This window comes from Hyperoodon ampullatus, assembly GCF_949752795.1.
Source record: "Hyperoodon ampullatus genome assembly, chromosome: X".
Lineage (NCBI taxonomy): Eukaryota > Metazoa > Chordata > Mammalia > Artiodactyla > Ziphiidae > Hyperoodon > Hyperoodon ampullatus.
This window is the reverse complement of record NC_136913.1, coordinates 41288599-41304507: the sequence shown is the minus strand read 5'-3', so window position 1 is coordinate 41304507 and position 15909 is coordinate 41288599. Positions and strand designations below refer to the sequence as shown.

At 34.9% G+C, this 15909-nt stretch overlaps 1 protein-coding gene across 13 annotated transcripts in view; it reads right to left on the bottom strand.

Annotated features, from left to right (window-relative positions):
• The window catches only part of KDM6A (lysine demethylase 6A), a gene marked incomplete at both ends in the record, with an annotated part of 208861 nt that overhangs the window by 45277 nt on the left and 147675 nt on the right, over positions 1-15909 (bottom strand). For 3 of the 13 annotated variants that reach the window (XM_079727666.1, XM_079727667.1, XM_079727662.1), the window contains 8 exons: positions 1360-1755; positions 2419-2520; positions 3422-3517; positions 4689-4823; positions 5385-5604; positions 5751-5849; positions 10797-10923; positions 13880-13973. In XM_079727666.1, the coding sequence (XP_079583792.1) occupies positions 1360-1755; positions 2419-2520; positions 3422-3517; positions 4689-4823; positions 5385-5604; positions 5751-5849; positions 10797-10923; positions 13880-13973 (1269 nt within the window). Of the gene's footprint in view, positions 1-1359; positions 1756-2418; positions 2521-3421; positions 3518-4085; positions 4242-4688; positions 4824-5384; positions 5605-5750; positions 5850-10796; positions 10924-13879; positions 13974-15909 lie in introns of all 13 variants that reach the window. The other 10 variants (XM_079727658.1, XM_079727668.1, XM_079727664.1 and 7 more) reach the window with 10 other exon arrangements.

Here is a 15909-nt window from a genome sequence, read left to right as displayed (position 1 = left end):
TCGTCCATCTTTCCTAGTTGATCAGGCTAACTTAGTCTCCCTCTTTCTCAGCTAATCCTGTAGGTTCTACCACCCAAATGTATCCAAAAGTTGACCACTTCTATTGCTGCCACTCAGGGTCGAGCCGCCACCACCTCTTACATGGATTACAGAAGTAATCACCAAGTGGGTCATATCATTTCTCCTTTTGCCTCCTTTAGTCTATCCACAGAGTACCAGAGAGCATCCAGGCGGATCACCTCACTCCTCCATTCAAACCTCCCTATAGTTTCCCATTTAACTCAGAATAAAATCCAAAATCTTTACAATTGCCTACAAGGCTGAACATGATTTAGCCAGCCTGTTTCCAGCTGGACCACATTTACCTCTCTTCTCACCCTGCTCAGCCATGCTTGCCACCTTGATTGTCTCTGAATATGCAAAACACACTCCTGGCCTTAGCGCCTATTGCTCCTTTCTGCTCCCTAGACGTGGAACACTCTTATCACAAGTATCTTCAAGGCTCACTTCTGTAACTCAGGTCTTTATTCAAATATTCCCTTCCAGTGAAATCTTCCCTGATATTCCTATTTATAACTGCAACTCCTCCTCTACCACCAGTCTCTAGTACTCTCCAGCTGCGGTTTCTAGTATATTTTTCCAGAGAACTAACTGTAACATTACCTAATATTCTATATGTAATGCTTATTTACTGTCTGTTTACCTACATGAATTAACATTTTAAAAGTCTTAGAAAAAGAACTTATCTCAGTTTTATCAATAATATAAAGCTAGCCAGCAATAAGTCAAATATTTCCTTAGAGCTAGTAAAAGTATAAGTAATTTGGCAATACGTATTCACAACATTTTTTTTTAAATGCTCTTTGACCCTTCAGTTCTGCTTTGGAGCACCCGCTCCATGGAAACAATCCAAAATAGAGGGAAACTATGAGGATAAATATTCAGAAGTAAAAGCTTTTTCTCCCACCAGAGTGAATACTTACCACTTAGCAAAGCACCTGATCTTAAGTAGGTACTATGTGCAGAAATGAACTAAGAAACATCACCATAAATTGCTTAAGATGCCACTGTAAATTAACAGTGGGTTTTGGGGGAGTTCTATGATCTATTTTCTTTTCTTTTTCTTTTTTTTTTTTAAAGAAATTTCTAACATTATCTGTGTAAATCTTATATGGAAAAGAAAATATACTCACATACATATAATACCGAGTCACAATGTAGTAATAACATTGTAGTACTATAAATGCTTATAAAAACAGTTCCTCAAACTTTTATTTCTTCTTCTCTCAAAACGCATAAAATCAAATGAAGACAACTATTATGTGAGAAGCCAACAAGGCAGTCAGTCCTTCTTATTACCTGAGTGGAGTTAGATAGTTGGTTTTTCCACGGCTCCTCTGCGCTGCTGGTCAGGTTTGTGCGGTTATGAGGTAGAGTGAGTGCGTTTCGCTGCAGGTAAGGCACGTTTCCATTACTTCCACTTCCTGTTATGTGATTATTGCCTATCAAAATAGTGTCTGTACTTCCCAGCGTTCTTGATGTGCTACAGGGAACATGGCCTGCAGAAAAGGGTCCATTGGCCAAAGGCTGCCCAGGGCAGGCAGGGCGGACTCCAGGCTGAGAGACGCTAGGCACTCTGGTCAGAGCAAGCTGTGGCTGCTGGCCAGAGACTGAGTTTGTAGGCAGTGATGAGTCAGCTGTTGGCCCATTAGGAATCCCAGCAGATCGTACCTGTGCAACTCCTGTCTGTCTCATCTGTCAAAAAACAAATGAAAAATAAATGCTGCCTGTGTGGTCCATAGGGGACAGAATCAGAATATGAAGAATATATAAAACTAGGTAATCTCTGATTTTACCCTAACATTTAATTTCTCTAGGTTAAAAAATACCTTTTCAAAACAAGAAATTGTTTCTTCACATTTAGATTAGCTTCCTCGGAAAAGCAAGAACCTACTTAATTTTTAAAGAAATATCCCTTTAGTAATGACAAAAGAAACCAGCTGAAAATTATGGAAAGGAAATCAAATTTACAGGTCTTTCCCCCATGACAAAATAGGGGATCTCAAAATTCCATTCTATCACATTTATATGCCAGATTCTCTGAGTTAAACAAGCTTGAAAGAACCCCACCTAAGTTTAGGATGTAGCTTGTTAAGTATTAAATAATATAAATAAAACTCATGCAGAATAACATGTAAATAAATAATAAAATACTAAGTCATGTTCAAAATCAAATTTATTGCTGTTTTTTCCTAAAAATCTGTCCATTATCAGTATTTTAAGAAGCACAGATTATTCAATTCCACCAAATACTGGTGGGAAGTAGAAGTGGGCATGAACATACTCTAAAATGATGTTCCAGTCAATAGAAATATTTGAAATGGTAAAAAATTTTAGGGGAAAAAGTGCTATACACACTTGATGCTGCTGCATTAAGACAAACTGACTTTCCAGCTGTTCCAGCATCAGTTTCTGTGCTGGATTTAAATTATTTCTATTTGCACGGAGCTGTTCCAAGTGCTAGAAGAAGAAGAAAGGAGAATACAGTCAAAGACACATCTAAGAAACAAGCTCACTATTCTAAGCAACCCTTTCCCTTGAAATGAGTAGATAAAACTCAGAATGCTGTCTAGTCAAAGATACTGATTTCTGACCAATGACAATCAACCCCAAGATGAAGTCCTTTAAGAAGTTTGAGAAACCTCAGAAGGTTTACTGTAATGTGATCTTTGAGATAAGTGTGCATGAAATTCTACTCATCAGTAATTTTCAGGATTTACAAAGAAAGTTCTTTGAGCTTAAAAATGCGTTGTGACAAGTACACTCTAAGAAGCACTGTTTGGAATAGGAAAAGTCTGAAGACAACCTGACTGTCCAAAACTAGTGATCTGCCTAAATAAGTATGAAACCTACGTAAAGAAACATGATGTAGTCATAAAAGAATAAGGAAGCCCTTTATACACTGACATGGAAAGGTCTGTAAAATATATTATTAACAGTATATATAGCATTCTATCATTTGTATAAAAAACGGAGAAAAATAGTAATATATGAGAGAAAGGATGCATATTTGCTTGTACATGCATGATATATCTCTGGAAAGACAGATAAGAAACTAATAACACTGGCTGTCTATTAGGAGGGGAACTGAGTGGGTAGGGGCAGGAATTAGATGGAGAATTTACTTTATATACCCTAACCTCATACTGAGGCAGTCTGAACCATGAGAATATATTTGGCGGCGGGGGGGGAATGAATTATCTCTATTACTCTGGTAAATGGGGTTCATTTTACTTATGCGCCTATTTATTGAGTTTACTGCCATTCAACTTTAAGAATTAATAGTTAAAAAACTTAAAACTTAGTACCTCTACTCTTCTTTAATAGGAAAAACAATCTGTCAAAAGCATATCTTACATACCTGTAATTTCTGTGGTGTCAAACACCATGAATGACCTTGTTGCTGTACTGGAGGATGTGACACTGCATGGCCACTACTCCAATTATCAGAAGTATTCTGAGGAAAATTGATAAAAAAAAAAAAAATTAAAGAATATTTGGTTAAATCCATAGAGTTAACAATAATGACTAATGGAGGCCAAATGACTTTGAATTGGAATATTTATATATAAGAAAGATGTTATGACATTTAGTTCTTTTAAAAATACTTTTACATGCATAATAAATTTGGAAAATCATAAATTAAGAAAATATTGATTCTTTAATAAGCCACCCAAAAAGGCCCACCCCTAAACTATGGCCCAAATGGCTAACCTAAATACCACACTGTCCACTAGGTCCAACATTAAGTTTATTTCAATGTCAGTAGAAGGTGATGATGAAAAAAGTGTGTTGAGATCTTAACGGCAGGGAGATGAATAAAATGATTTGATGAATGCAAATTTATCCCTACTTTCTATATTTAATATGATGCTAAGAATTTGGGATAGAAAAACTCAAACCTTTCACTCTTTGATGTCCACAGATTTAAAGTAAAGGACAGGAGATGTTCAAACTGCACAAGTTCAGGGCAGTTAGGAGTTTCTTTTTTGACTGGGATTTTTCTATTTCTCTAAAATATATACCTTTGTTGGACTAGATGTTCTTTTCCTCTTGGCAGGACTGGACAGGTCATCTACTTGACTAGAAGGAATCATGTGTAGTGGCAAGGATTGCTGTGAAATTGGTGTTTGACTGAGGCCTAATACAGGTTCAGTATTTGGATGATGAGGTTTACATGCCTAAGAATCACAGAAGGAAGACAAAAATAGGGTTCTATATATTCTTAATTCATTCCTTCAAATTTTAAAACTTTACAAGCTGCATACTTTTCAAAGCTATGTGGACATCGCTGATGGCAATTATTGAAAATCAAAATCAAATGAATCATCAATGGAGGAATGTGTACCTTCCTTTGAAAAACTTGCTTTAAAAAATAAACCACTGCAGCATTACTTTAAGAAACCTCCTTCAAAATCATGAAAATGCACAAAGGTTCTAAACTGGCACCCCAAAATTTCTTCCCATATCAGAGGGAGTTTTAATTTGATCTAGATTCCCTTCACAATTAAATCAAGAGGCTTTTCATTAATGAAAGCCTCCTGTGCTTAGTAAAATACGCTTGACCACTACAGATTGAAAAGAACCCTTAAAGCTGGGCACCTGCAGAACATAACCCAACTTCTCACCTGCTGTGCTGTGTTCATGGCACCCTGCCTGGAGGTAAGCTCTGCGGGGATTGGTAGGCTCCACGCCTCCTCAATACTAGGAAGTAATTTAGTTTTATTCTGTAGACTACCTTGTGGAAGGTTACACAACTGAGCCTAGGAAAAATTATGTAAAAAGCAAATTTAACACAAGCCTAATTGAGTAAGAGCAAGTCCACTAAATCTTCCTAAATGCTATAACTAATTGTTTTTAAAAGAAAATAGATTCTTAATTTGGGGTTTCAGAAAGATACTAAGTATAATGAGGGAAACCGGAATATAAACCTTTGTGAGAATTAAAACAAAGCTGAGCTCTGTTTTCAGAGTTCTTATAGCTGTCTTCTCATGAAACTCCAAGCAAGAGTGAAAGACAGTGTTTGTGTCCTTTTCTCTAAAATGCTATGACAACTTAAAAATGTAGACAGTACATAGAAAAAAATTATGTAAATTAATATGCATCAACAGAGTAAATGTGCAAAAGAGCATCTTTCAAAATACTGCATATCTTACTTAAAATGAAAAGTAAAATAATATTACAAGCTATGGTATGTTTACAAAATATGGAAACAAATTATAGACATCAAAACACAGCTAGACAAACTTCCCAGCCACCCTCCTCCTGCCTGAGTGTCATGGGGAAATATGTGCCTTTAAAAAACTGCCATTTAAACATTTTACCTGTAAATACTTAATTCGTGCTGCAAGTGCAGAGGTATTACTACAACTTTTGCTTCTGGTTGCGTTTAAGTAGCATTTAATGGCATCCTGAGGCTGGTTGCAGGATTCGTAGAGTGTGCCTAGGTCCATCCAGGCTGCAGCATGGCCATGGTCCAATTGTACAGCACAAATATAGGCCTGTAAAGCATCCATAGGCTGATTTTGCTGCTGATATAGCACGCTGGAAAGAGATATTAAGAAAAAATAAGTTGACTAAGAAGAACTGCTTAGCTTCATAGCATGATATAAGCCATGAAGTATACTATATGTGATGCAACCATCTTTGTGTATCAATTATAATACCATTATTTTTATACAAAGTCTTACCCTATTGAACACCATGTATCTGCACTTGCTTCTGATTTATCAATAGACTGCCTGTAAGATATAAAGGCATCCTGAACTTTCCCAATACTTGAATAGCACCTGAGAGGGGAGGGAAAAATCAAGAAAATATGATTAATACTGATTAATTAATTAATTTGCTGAAAGGATGGACTATATGTCAAAGCAAATAAAAACCTAATAAGCTGACATATTTATGTGAATGTGTGTACATACATGACAATAATAATGTACATTATAATTAACCTTTCAATAAACTATATTATAGTCTATCTGACAGTGTTTATCAATACAGCATGCTTTAGCACCTATTAAAATAATTAAAGGCCATATCACTTCAATATTATAATACTGAGTTACGCACACACACACACCCACTACTCTACTTATACAGCTTGATCTCTGGTTTTCTACACAGTAAGAACATAGAGTTAAAAACCAAGAAAAACACTCTATGTTGGTAAGACTTGCTGAATCAGATTTCAATTCTCCTTTCTTAAATAATGAGGGCAAAAATTCTTTAATTCATACAAAATACAAACATAAGAAATACTATCAAGCTAACTATCAAAAATAGTATAAAATAGGATTAAGTACAGAATTTAATGACTAGTAAGGGTAGCAAGGTATGATTAAAATTTCAAGGACCTGCCATTTTCTTAATGTAGATGTACCTGATGGATACACACAACAGCAGCTGAAATTATAATACAGAAATTATCTTTAGTGTTTGGCACTAAGGGAAAAAGAAAAAAACAAAATCCAGTTCGTCTTCAAGGAGCTTACAATTTAGTTGAGGATTGAAGACACATTATAATTGTCATGATGCCATATCAAATGGCTAGCACAGACAATAACTGGTCTGAGAATTTAGGGTAGACACACTACCGGGGGTTTAGGAAAGACAAGAAAGGGAAGGGTAAGAGTAAATAAAGGAACTGAATATGTGTAGATGCATATTGTTTACATCAGTGATACCCAATTACCAGCCAGTATATGGCAATTTGGCCAAGCAAACAAAATGGAAAAACAACATACACATACATATATAAATTTTCCATTAAACTAATATTTGTATTGTAATTGACTTATTCTGAAATACTATTGACTGAGTAAACAGCAAAAAAAAAAATTTAAACATCAAGTACTCCAAAAGTGTGGGAACCACTGATTCTGGCAGAGAAGGTGAGAAAAGGCATTTTGAAATGCTGCTTGAACAATATGAGCAAAACTTAATGTAAGATAGCACAGATACAAACAGTAGAGAATACCCTGAAGTTTGTTCTTCTAACAAGGGGAATGGCATGATGAAAGTACTTTATAGGAATATTAATCTGCTAACGACAAGTAGGGATAAACTGAAAGGAAAATAAGTTATGGACGGTAAAAAAGAAGGCAGTTATATTCACTGGTTTGGAATACGCCAAAATTAGGATGAAAGTAATGCAAGTAACAACAAAGAGAAAGACAGGAGAAACAATAAACCAAAAAAACAGATAAAGACTTTGTGACAGAATGATTAGCTATTCATGGGGGTGGGGTTATAATTTAGTTTTTAAGCCTGATTAAATAGAGGGAAAAAATGGTGATATCATTGGCAAAAATAAAGCAGAAGGAGTTGGTTCAGGGAAGAAAATGATGAATGAGATTTGAAACATGCTGATTTTGACATGAGGTGTGGACATTAAAATGGGAAATGTTAGGTAAAGAATGGGAGACGTGGTCCTGGTGTTTAATACCTTGAAGTGTAGAAATCTAGATTTGGAATTCATCCATATGAAAGAGAGGGTATAAGAACATAGGATACCAACAAAGGAGAGGTAAAACTAAGCCTAAGCAATCACTAATATTGTGGTTGGGGCAATATAAGAAAGGTGAGAGACTGAGACAGAGAAGGCAGTGTCAGAGAGCATCTGCAAACTGTTTTATGAGAAGGGAATTCAGGACAAGAGGTCATTAACAATGCCAAACAGGGACAGACACCACAAAGAAAGGGAATGCTTAACAGACAGTAGAAAACATGCTCTGTTTGTTGTTATTAAATCAAAGCCAATCTCAGATTTATAGACAAATTTGCCTAACCGCTGGGAGGAATAAGCAGTAATTCCCAAAACCAATGTTTTCATACTTGATTCCTACAAAATGAAAGTAGGAAACCAATGTGCCCAAATACAGATGTCCCAATCCAACTGCCAACCACTTTTCCTCTAATAAAACTTAACTAGGTTCCCCTGAGACAGAGCTGTGTAATTGAGAAAGCACTGGGTGTTGAACCTAGGATCTAGTCCCTGCTCTGATATTAGTTACCTGCTTGACTGTGACCTTGGACAAAACATTTTACTCCTCTGAGCTCACTTTCTAAAACATCTGCAAAATGACAAGGTTTACAGGGTGAACTAGGTGACCTCCTGGTCCTTCCCAGCTCTAACATTCTATAGTTCTGGGATAACAGAGTCAATGATTAGTACCAGTTTAACAGCATTACCACATTACACTTTTGTTATGATATACACATGCCAAATGACAAATTCAATCTTCAACACAGACCTGAATGCAGAGGTAAGTAATAAAATGCCTCAGAAATATTAGGGTCATCAAATCCCAAAGTTGCTTACTGACACTTGAGATCTTCCTTCAGAACTTTAATAACTTCTAAAATACAACTTATTTATAAAAATTTTCTCACAACAAAACAGATTTGAAGCAACACATTAAAAGTCAGCAAGAGAGGGTAAGAAAAGTAAACGTCAAAGAAAAAAAGTCTAAACAGTCCTCAAATTATATTACAGATAAAAAATAATGAACACCAACATGATAATCTTGAACCCCAAAATAAGTTAAATTGTAGTAAGTATCCTTTAATTGAGAAGTCAGTAAACTATAGTTGGAAAATTTTACCCAGAAAGATTCAAATAAAAGCATCTCAATGATTTAAAATGTAAAACCAGTTAATGCGGCGGCGGGGCGGGGGGGACCTCCTATGGAACAGTGATCACTGAGCTGAAAATTACAGCATTACTAAGATAGTAATTTTTGGGAATTCCCTGGCGGTCCAGTGGTTAGGACTCAGCACTTTCACTGCCAGGGCCGGGGTTCAATCCCTGGTCAGGGAACTGAGATCCCGCAAGCGACGCGGCCAGGGAAAAAAAAAAAAAAAAAGTAATTTTTGATGTTTCGTTATATATTAATTTTCCATGCCTAGAATTAAGAAAAAATCATATTAAAAAGACATCCACACTATTGCACTGTATTAAACTACTGATCTTTATCTTAGGTCAAAAGGAAAATACTTTCTAGTACACATTCCTTTTAATCTATATTAAAAGAAATTTTCATATATAAACTTTAACACTAGAGGCAATGACTAGGCAAGGCCCTACTTCCCAGTACTAGACCTCCTTTCTGGTCACTGTATGAAGCCTATCACTGCACAATACTTATAGTATTATTAGTAATAATAGTATAAAACTAATAGTATAGTATACTGACAGAGCTAGCTCCAAATGCAAATGGTGTTCAGTTAGTTCATTTATTCCATTTACTGAATAGCCACTTTGCTAGGCAGACAGATACAAAGATGGTAAGATCCAGTTTCTGCTCCCAAAGATCTTTAGTGAAAGAGACAATGTTTGGACTCTCAAGCTTTATTAATAAGCAACCCAATTTACATGATTTTACAAGCTTGGGAAGGAATCAGAAAATCCCTACTAAAAACAGCAACTTTTCCACTCAACTCTTATTGTATATTATTAATGAATAATCAAATTTTTTTAAAGAAGGAAACATCTTAATATTATCCCCTCTCATACAAATATACTTTGCTATATTTAAAGAAAAAAAATGAAACCATACAAAATACTAAAATTTAACGTGACTATATGGCAAACTCACTTCAAGTAAAATACTATAGAAAATAGAGGAAAAAAGCTTAAAATGAAAACAAAATAGGATAATTTCCGAAGAATTCATAAAATTAAAACCTTTAGAATGGGAAGGTACCTAACAGATAATGTAACCCAGGGCTTCTCAACCTCAGCACCATTGACATTTTGGGCCAGGTAATCTTTTACTGTAGAGAGCTGTCCCACTAGATGCCAGTGGCACTCCCCATAGTTGTGATAACCAAAATGTCTCTACAGACATTATGAAATGTCCACTATGGGGCAAAATGCCCCCCCCCCGGCATTGAGAACCACCAATCTAATTCTCTTATCAATAGAAAACTGAAGCCTCAAAAGGTTTAACTGTACCATCCGTGATTCCACAAATAGTAGCCTAGCCAAGACTTGAATCCATGTATCTCAGCTCGTAGTCGAATGATCTTTCCACCATACTGCAAAAGCTAAAACCAATTAGGAACCAAAAAACAATCTGATAACGGTCCAAAAATATATTCTATCAGATTAATACACGAGGTATGTTTCAGATAATCAGTAAGCAAAATTCAGACATTCAAAGTACAAGAGAAGTTTATAGGCTTGCAAAAAACTATTTTCACTACATGTCACTTCTCCTTTCCAACAAATCCAATAATAATGTATCTACTTTCGACTGTGATTTGAGTGAGATCTACTATTAATGTCCATTCTACAGTATATAACACTAATCAAAATGATAACTAGCAAAGTTCTACTGACTACTGGTAGTCACCAGGTAGGATGAAAAATTCTCTGTTCTATTAAACAGACATATAAAGAAAACACTAGAAATCAAAAGGAAAGGCATAAATAGTTGAATGAAAAATTACTATCTGCTATGACTTTTTAAAAACCAGCAATAATTTAAGTCAAATGAAAATTCAATAAGCAAAATAAGAAACGTCCTAATAGACCAGATGCTGCTGTAAGAAAACCACCACATTCAGAAGCTTTCTTTTATTTTTTAACTTCTAGAAATCTGTTATAAAATACTTAAAAGAGAAAATACACTGATCAAGTTATTAGTAAACTAATATTTTAGATCATAATTCAAAACTCTTAGCTGAAATAAACAAAAGCAAAGCCTAAGTGTCTGATAAATCAGTCTTACCTTCCGAGGAAATACCAGGACTGGCCAGAATTAGGATCTGCTTCCAAGGACTTTTGGAGATACTGAATAGCATAGCTTTCCTTGGTGGCTTTATCTCCCAGGAGATCCACAGTATGATGCATCCAACCTATAGTAAGTGATTAAAAATATTTACCTAAATGAGTTAATTATTCTTCTATTTTAAAGAATACCAAGCAGAAAACAAACAAGTAAAAATACTCTTTTCAGTAAATTTATTCATTTAGCTTGGCATACACACTCCCAAAATTTAGAACTGTCAATTCTGGCCTAAGAAAGTCTGTTTTTAAAGTACAGTCAAAGCTATGAAGAACTTCCATTCCAGAGAAATTAAAACAATTTTAAGCACTGACTTATCACTTAGTAGATTGCAAACTACAGTTCTTTTATTCTCTGATTTTTGTATTTGAAAAGATTACAAGGTATAAAACAAAGAATATAAAGATGTTAAATCTTATTCATTGTTCTGTGTAAAAATTTATGTGCATTTAAGAATCTCCAAGACAGTCTATTAACCCAATGTTTATTTCCAAGGAGTAAATATAAGCTATATAATCAATGATAGTTCAGAGTAAAACACACACATACAATCCCACCTTATTGGCACTGGCTACATATTTTCACACCTTATAAAATAAAAACTATAAAGCAGGGGCTTCCCTGGTGGCACAGTGGTTGAGAGTCCGCCTGCCGATGCAGGGGACACGGGTTCGTGCCCCGGTCCGGGAAGATCCCACATGCCGCGGAGCAGCTGGGCCCGTAAGCCATGGCCGCTGAGCCTGCGCGTCTGGAGCCTGTGCTCCACAACGGGAGAGGCCACAACAGTGAGAGGCCCGCGTACCACAAAAAAAAAAAAAAAAAAAAAAAAAAAAAAAAAAAAAAAAAAAAAAAACTATAAAGCATTTGACAACTTTTTAAAACCCCAAGGCTGTAAGAAAAGTCCATTCAAATGGTGCAAATAAAAACGGTACAAAATGGGTAACACAAATGTTTAATAAATAAATTTAGATAGTGCATAATCTCATATGTGGAATCTTAAAAAGTCGAATACACAGAAGCAGAGAGTTGAATGGTAGTACCAGGAGCAGTAAAGTTGGGGAAATGGGGAGATGTTCGTCAAGGTTACACAGTTGAAGTTATGTAGGATAAGTAAGTCTAGAGAACATACAGCATTACAACTGCAGTTATTAATACTGTAATATATACTGGAAACTTGCTAATAAGAGAGTAGATCTCAGGTGCTCCCACCACACAAAAACAAATGGTAACTATGTGAGGAGATGCATATGTTGACTAGCTTGACTGTAGTAATCATTTCACTATGTACAGGTGTATCAAAACATCATCTTGTACACCTTAAATACAATTGTTATGATAAATAAACAAACAAGCAAGCAAGCTGGCTATGGAAGTAATCAAAAGACTGGATCATGGACTAGTGTATTCTATACCTTCAAGGCACACAGGAATAACGTGATTTAATTTGCCAGGGAATCATATTTCAGTTGTGGATCAATTCAAGTGCATAAAACCAGCTGTTCTTTGTGTATAGTCCACAGTACATAAAACAAATAAGGACCCTTATTTTCTGGCATTTATTATAGTTGCTGTGCTCCAAAAGACATTTTAAAAGGATTGAGTTACCATGTTTTACAGAAATATAAGTCAATCACACATCTATTCATCTGTTCTGCCCTTACCTCTCCTACTATTACTAGTAAGAACAGGACCCACAGTAGCAGGCTCTAAAATGAGTTGCTTAAGCAACAGTGACAAAGTAGGAAGGATTGATGTGCAGGCATAAATTAGACTCAATTAGGGGAAGTACCTTCCCTTTCAAAACCATGAAAAGTTTACCTATACACCCTGCCAAAGAAGACAGGTAATTCAAACGATTTCAATCCATTTCTTAAATTTAAAAGGTATATATGCATTTTTGCTATTGACACATTCTTCACTGCAGCTAATTAAAAAACAGCTTGTATTCAAATATTAGCTGAATGAGTAAGCTGTCTGAAGACACCACTTTGTTCTTTTTACTTAAGAACTAACACAAAAGCTTTTTTGCTGTACTAATAAACTTGTTTTAATTTAAAGATACAAATTCACATTACTCAAACACTACATGTAATCATTAAAAACAAAACTTTACTATAATTTTTAAAAGTATGGATAACTCAAGGAAAATTCTAACCAGAGATTAAATTAAAAACAAAGCTAAAAATAAAACTTTTATATGAAAGCAATGTGTTTATTTTGTATAACTGATCACATAATATGCATTCATATCATGAAGATAAGTGATAAAGTCTAAGCTTAAATAATTTTAAAATTACACTAAAAATAGTCACATCATGAAAACATTCATATTACTACAACGGTGGCTAAAACTTAAGAGTCAATTATTTGCCCAGACCAAAAACAAATTTTAAAAAGCTGGGGGGGGGAGGGGGAGCGCGCACCAAATAAACCCCCGAAATACCAAATGCAGGCAAGAAACATGACTCAATAACCAAGCAACAAAATTAAATGTTGGAGAATTCCATCATTATCTTCTTGGTGATAGTGACACATTATATCCAGACGACTACATTCCTTCATCTTCAACATTACAACAGAACTGCATGTGTAGAGAAACTATATATAGTGTTAGATGTTCCACAATTCTTACATAAAATGCTTTAGTTAATATTATCAACAGAGCTATGAAAGCAAGCTCACCAACCACTAAGAGACTTTAGGTAAATCACTTAACTTCATTGAGTACTAAGCATATCTGGCACAAAGAAAGTATTCAGTCCCCCTCACCCATGGGTTAAGTACCAGAGTATAATTTTGAGAATTTAAAAGGACAAGTTGCACTAAAGAACTGTAATGAGATTGACTGTGAGATAGACAATGCTCGGCAGAAGGTGGAAACATGATGGGTTCAGATTAATTCTATCAACTCTGGGGAAAAGGAAAGAAAAGAAATAGGGCACATGAGCCACGTATTTACCATCTGTGACATGTAAAAAACATAAAGAGATATACTTATAACACACTAAATGTATATTATTACATACCCAACTGTTGTAAGACAGTTGCTTTTACTTGTGCAGAAAGGTTTTCTGTCTGCAAAAGTTGTTCATAAGCTTCCTTTGCAGAATGATACTTCCTCTAAAGAGCAGGAAAAACAGATTTAAAGAAAATAAAATTAACATCTTTAAAGAACTAGCTCATATGTTAAGTTTTATATGATACTGATATTTTAGCGTATTTTAAAAAATCAACTGAAAGAGAAAAGTGCCTTACTGAATGTTTCTCTAACTCTAGACAGTTGGGGTTAATAGGCCATGTTTCAGAGTATCTAACACCAGTAAAACATTCAATATAACAAAGTATCATTAAAACATGACCTTTAAGAATTTGCCAAATCTCAAGAGTTTTTAAAAAAATCTCAACCTGTTTAATAACATAAATGATTTCAATTTTACTTAATAACACTAATGAAACCAGAAAAGTATTCTACTTCCAAGTGCATCATCTGTCTACCTAGAAATACAAAGTTCCAAAGCAACTTAACAGGAACAATAGAGCACATGTCAAAAGTGCTTTAAAAAAACTAAGTGCAAAAATAGTTAAAACCTAAGTTTAAAAGATATAGATACTGGTATATAAAATATCCTATGAAAAATTTTAGAATACATATATGATTTTGAAGACAACAAACCTCCCATAATTATAGCCTAATAATGTTTGCAATATTTAAGATTCCTTGGACAGAACTCTAAATGAAACCATTTACCCACAGTTCTCATCCCAGAAGTACTAATATGACTGAAACCCATTATTGCTACAGTCCTAAAACTTAAGACAAAACCTCCCCCCCACCACCCCCAAAAAGGCGAAAAGCCAACAAAAGAAAACCTCATAAATACTATCTTTAAAAAATACTTGGCAGAACAATGAAGTGGCTTTCATTCATATCACTGACAGTACACAGCTGCCTGAGCAAACAAATCTTTCTCCCCCAAAACAAAGGTAGAAACACGAAACTAGCTGTGTGAGCCTCAGGCAAATCACTTGAACTATGATTCAACATCCACAAAACAGATGTAGTGCCTGATCTTTCTATCTAGAGTTGTTCTAAGGATCAAATGAGATTAAAAAAGAGCTATGGAAACAAATAAGGAGCTCTATGAATGCAGTATGTCAACATGAGGAAGATTTGAAAGAACTGTCCATTGAGATTAACAGTAGTTATTACATAAACTTTTATTCATCAAGTAAATGAGTTCCCTTTAAACATTAATCTGGTCTGAAAAAGTAAATTAGACAATTAATGAAGGATAAGGATCAAGTTATTCAACTCAATTCCTTCAAATGATAAATATTTGTTGAACACCTACTACATAACAGGAACTGCTGGGACTACAGTGTAGTCAAGAATACAGATATAAAAACAAATAAAACATACTGTACTGTTAAAAAAAAACATACTGTACTGTGTACAGTAACAGTACGATATTCCCCAGAGGAAGAAAGAGCATGTGGTAAATTTAGAGTACTAGCACACTGGGCAGAAAATGCAGAGACAAGCAGACAACTTCACAAAGACCTTCCTAAACCATGTGAAAAGACTATAGACTGTATCCTAAGACAATGGGGTACCACTGAAATGAGTTCAAGCAATATGATCAAATTTATATTTTAGAAAGAGCCCTTTGTGGAATTACCTCAACAAATGCTAAAACATACTTCCAAACACTAGTAACAATAATAATAAAAAAAACCAACATACTTGAAAAGCTGGTTGCATCGTATTGAGAAACATGAAGTTTGATTTCTACCTCCTATTATATACAAAAAACTGGCATCCACATTAAAGACCTAAATATGAAATGTAGAAGTATAAAACTAAGAGAAGAAAATGAAGGAGAGTATTTCTTTGAGATGTGAAAGAATTTATTCAACTTGGCCAAAATGGCACAAATAAGGAGGAGGAGTAAGGATCTGACTTGAAACACATAAGCAGAAAAATAGGCAATGGACATAAAAACCAACACATAAAAGGTGAAAAACATGTGAAGAAGTGTACACCTCTAGAAATCAG